The 3827-nt window shown below is 43.5% G+C and overlaps 1 protein-coding gene across 2 annotated transcripts in view; it reads left to right on the top strand.

Annotated features, from left to right (window-relative positions):
- Positions 1 to 2711, top strand: part of BROX (BRO1 domain and CAAX motif containing) — a 13005-nt gene extending 10294 nt beyond the window's left edge. Inside the window, exons 11-12 of one of the 2 annotated variants that reach the window (XM_010149273.1) lie at positions 1223 to 1382; positions 2058 to 2711. In XM_010149273.1, the coding sequence (XP_010147575.1) occupies positions 1223 to 1382; positions 2058 to 2144 (247 nt within the window). In that variant the 3' untranslated portion in view covers positions 2145 to 2711. The remainder of the gene's footprint in view (positions 1 to 1222; positions 1383 to 2057) is intronic. The other variant, XM_010149275.1, reaches the window with a different exon arrangement.
- The last annotated feature ends 1116 nt before the right edge of the window (positions 2712 to 3827 follow it).

The following is a 3827-nucleotide window of genomic DNA, read 5'->3' as shown; positions in this document are numbered from 1 at the left end:
CAGCAGCATAGGTTGGACTGACATGCTGGAGAGGTTAAGCAGTTCTTTTCCTTCATTCCTCAGCCACTTCTTTTCCTTCTGCACAAGAGAAAGTCCTTCAGAGGTTGATGTTGCTCTAACGCTGTCTTCCCAGCTGCTGGCATCTAGGAGGCAAAAGAGGACAGAGGGGAAACAGCAAAGACAAGTCGCTGATTCTGCTTTGTTAGCAGGGAAGTCAAAACACAGTCATGCCTTCGGTGAACAATATGCTTAGGGTGCTTGGAGCTTTACCAATCTAATTACTGTCGTGAATAGGGCTTTCTGTTAGTTAGTGCCCTTTCCAAAAAGAGTTTGGAAGCAGTTTAACGTAGCAAGACTAGCTTGGCTTTAGAATTCTTTTGCTCATTTCTTTCTCCCCTCCCCTCCTGTTATGATTTAGTATTCCATAATAGGTCTGTTATTTCCCTTTTAATGATATTTAAAGACCTGAATGATAGGGGAATTGTCTAAACAAAAAGGATTGTCAGGTACATCAAGCTCATCTGCAAATAGGAAAAGAAATCCTCTGCCCTATTTCAGTTCCGGTAACCGTTGTCACAGCTTCCAGCAGCAGCATGCAAGAGATCTCAACAAATCCATGTCCCTCTAGAAACAAACTTTGAAAGAGAAACCAGATAACCAGTGACTGTTCTGGGAGATGTGCCTGCCACAGAGCTCAGCTGCAGCGCAGGAAGTGAGGTCGCGTGTGTCAGTATGTGTCAGTTTTCAGCTCTTGTTGGTTTGCCGAGGGTGGGTTTAGACCCTCCTTCAGGCTTTGGGTCGTAACAAGTCCTTGTGGGTGTTGCAGTGCGGTTGCTGTTGTGCACTGTGGCATGTTAAGATTGATTCAGGAAAAAAACTGTCCTCTTCATCTTTCTGAGGAAGTGTTTGAAATCCTCATTTGGATTTTGAAGGTCTTTTTGGACAAAAGGTGCTCTTCTCATTGAAGCACTGGGAATAATGGTTATCAAGTAGGAAAAAAACCCCACCTAGCTATTAGGAGATGAATACCGAGAAGGAATTGCTTATGTTCTTGTGAATCTTGCTGACAGGATGCATGTTGGACGGTGCTTTACGGGAATGGAAGACAGCAGCAATGATTGCCCCTGTAAAAACCCAGATTGGTTTTCTTTAGAACTGCCAACTCGCAGGCCTGCGGAGATAGTGCATTGTGTTTGAAACGTACTGCTGTATTCCATTACAGCTATTTTCAGAAGGTGCCAGCAGAGGCTCCCCAGCTGGAACTGAAAGCAAACTATGGCTTAGTAGAGCCTGTTCCTTTTGAATTCCCTGCCTTGAACGCACACTGGACTCCTGAAACACTTGCGGCATTTGATCTCACCAAGAGGCCAAAGGATGACTCCGTAAGATAATCTTATGTGCTGTTCTACCCAATTAGCTTTATTCTGTGTGTAATGCAGTTGTATTTTGCTCTTCTGGAACGCTTCCAAGTGCAGTGCAGGACACGGCCACAAGGCTACCACCCAAGCTCACGTTTCTGCTGTGCCCGAAGCCAAGTCAGCTGAACTCTCTGCCGCACTGTCAGCATCTGGAAATTAGGAGTCTATTTTTTTCATTTTTTTCATAGAATCACAGAAGGGTTTGGGTTGGAAGGGCCCTTACAGACCATCTAGTTCCAACCCCCCTGCCTTGGGCAGGGACACCTTCCACTAGACCAGGTTGCTCAAAGCCTCATCCAGCCTGGCCTTGAACACTTCCAGGGATGGGGCATCCACAACATCTCTGGGCATGACTTTCATTAAGTCTTGAATAGGAGGAAACTTTTTAAGGTGCTGAAATGTTACAGGAGTGAATGCTATAGAAAGATTCTTTTTTGCAAAAGGATTCATTTCAGGATGCTGAAAGAGAGAATACTTGGCATTTCCCCCTTGCTTGAGGCTTGCCTAAAGCTCTCAGCCTTGGAAAGGGAGGGGACTCTGAGATGAGAATATGTGAATTTAGCTGTGCATAAGTGCTGTGCAGACAAAGTGGTTTGTATTTGTGGTATTTAGTTGGGGTTTTTTTCTTCTTGTTTGCAGGCTAAACCAAAACCAGATGAAGAAGTAAAATCTTTGAAGGAACCAGATATAAAGCCTCAAAAAGACAGTGGCTGCCAGATTTCTTAAGTGCCATAAGTGCTTTGAATTCACTTTGAAACTGTATTAATTGGACTCCGGGACTTTAGTTCTGATCTCTCTCTTTCTGATTCTTTGTTTTTCATTTAGAAGACTAATTTAATTATTATTGTTAGTATGAGTCTATCTTGCTTGGGAATGGGGTGGATTTCTAGGAGTTTATTTATATATCTGACTTATTTTGGGTTTAGTGGGATATAATAGAATGAGTGGGCTTAAATGTTCCTATTGTGCCTCTAGAGAGTTTCTTTTTGTGGGTTTAGCTTCTCCCCACAAATAGCAAAGGAAGTACCGTGATTGTAACACTTGAGGGTTTTTCCATTAAATGATATGCTATATAGTGTCAAATTCTGCAAACAAATGTTGGCACGAACAGTTATATTTGTTCAGGTTTTGTCATTCAGGCTTAACACCCTGTCGTGTTCCAATTCCCTTAGTTGTAGCGAGTGAAGAAAACCTGCGATTGGTTTGTAACACCCTGTGGTACTTCACAGGACTTCCACAGAATTTGGAAAACCTTCAGTTTCGCCCAACTGTAGCAAAATTTATATTCTTCTGAAATGATTGACCTCTGTCCCTTCCTCTTCGGATTAGGGTTCTTGTTTCAGAATTTGTAGTCAGGTACCTTAGCCTGTCTGTCCTTAAATGAAAATCCTTTAATATCAAAGTGAATGTGAAAGTGATGCAGCAAGTAGCATGAAAGTGCTTAAGTGTAGTGCATCACGGTGTCATTCATTCTAACTTTTTGATTCTCGGATGATTTGGCAGGTTTGAAAGCTGCAGGCAGTTAACACCTCCTGGCACTAGAACAGCTCCATCTGAATTCATGGAGTTGTCATGGTAATGGAGTTGTAACTCAGCGGCCATGTTTCCATCTGAGTAGTGCCTATAAGAAGCTGTTAGGAGAACAAGGAGGAGAGATGAGCTGGAGAGGTGATGGCACGGCTGGGAAACCAAGCTCTAGATTTCCTTTATGCCGTATGCAAACAGTGCCGTTTCCCAGCCTTTGCAGTATTGCGCCGAAATCAGCTCCTTACGACGAGAGCTTGCCAAAAGCCAAGCCCAGTCAGGACTGGGAAAGAAAGTGTTTTGTAGAACTTGCTTCTTCCATTTCTGCCTACCGTGGAAAATGTGGTAACACTCTTTAGTGCTGAACACTCCAAAACAGCCGTGTCAACAAAACCATAGCTTTCTGATTTGCTGGAAATGCAAAAGCATATGGTGCTTGTGTTGAACCGAGGGCTTTGCAGTCTCCGCGTACCAGTTGCTGCACTTCACTTTACGTTAGAAAGAACCTGAACAGCCTGAAAATGTTCCCGTTAAAACAAAACATGATGGCATACGCACTTAACATTTATTGTGTTTAACACGTTCCTCGCTTTATACTCTTTGGATCGGTTCTCCTTCCGCTGTGATGTAATTCAGTGCTGCTGTATGTGAAACCTGTCATGGGACTTAGAGTAACTTAGCTTAGATGGTGGGTGTGTAGCTCCTTGAAGGCCCGGGCAACAAAAGCTGTTGAGGAGGCTGATAAGAAACTTGAGAGTCTTCCTGAGGTACTGGACCAGACTGCAGAATTCACTGCTGTGGAAGGCAAAGAAGATCTTCATGCTGGCTGTCGTGGTGAATCACATGCAGAACTCTTTGCTTCCAGTGATGGATTTTTCTTTTCAG

The sequence above is a fragment of the Eurypyga helias genome, unplaced genomic scaffold, assembly GCF_000690775.1.
Source record: "Eurypyga helias isolate BGI_N326 unplaced genomic scaffold, ASM69077v1 scaffold8203, whole genome shotgun sequence".
In the NCBI taxonomy this organism is placed as follows: Eukaryota; Metazoa; Chordata; class Aves; order Eurypygiformes; family Eurypygidae; genus Eurypyga; species Eurypyga helias.
Note: the sequence above shows the minus strand (reverse complement) of the source record. Positions and strands in the feature narration are given on the sequence as shown.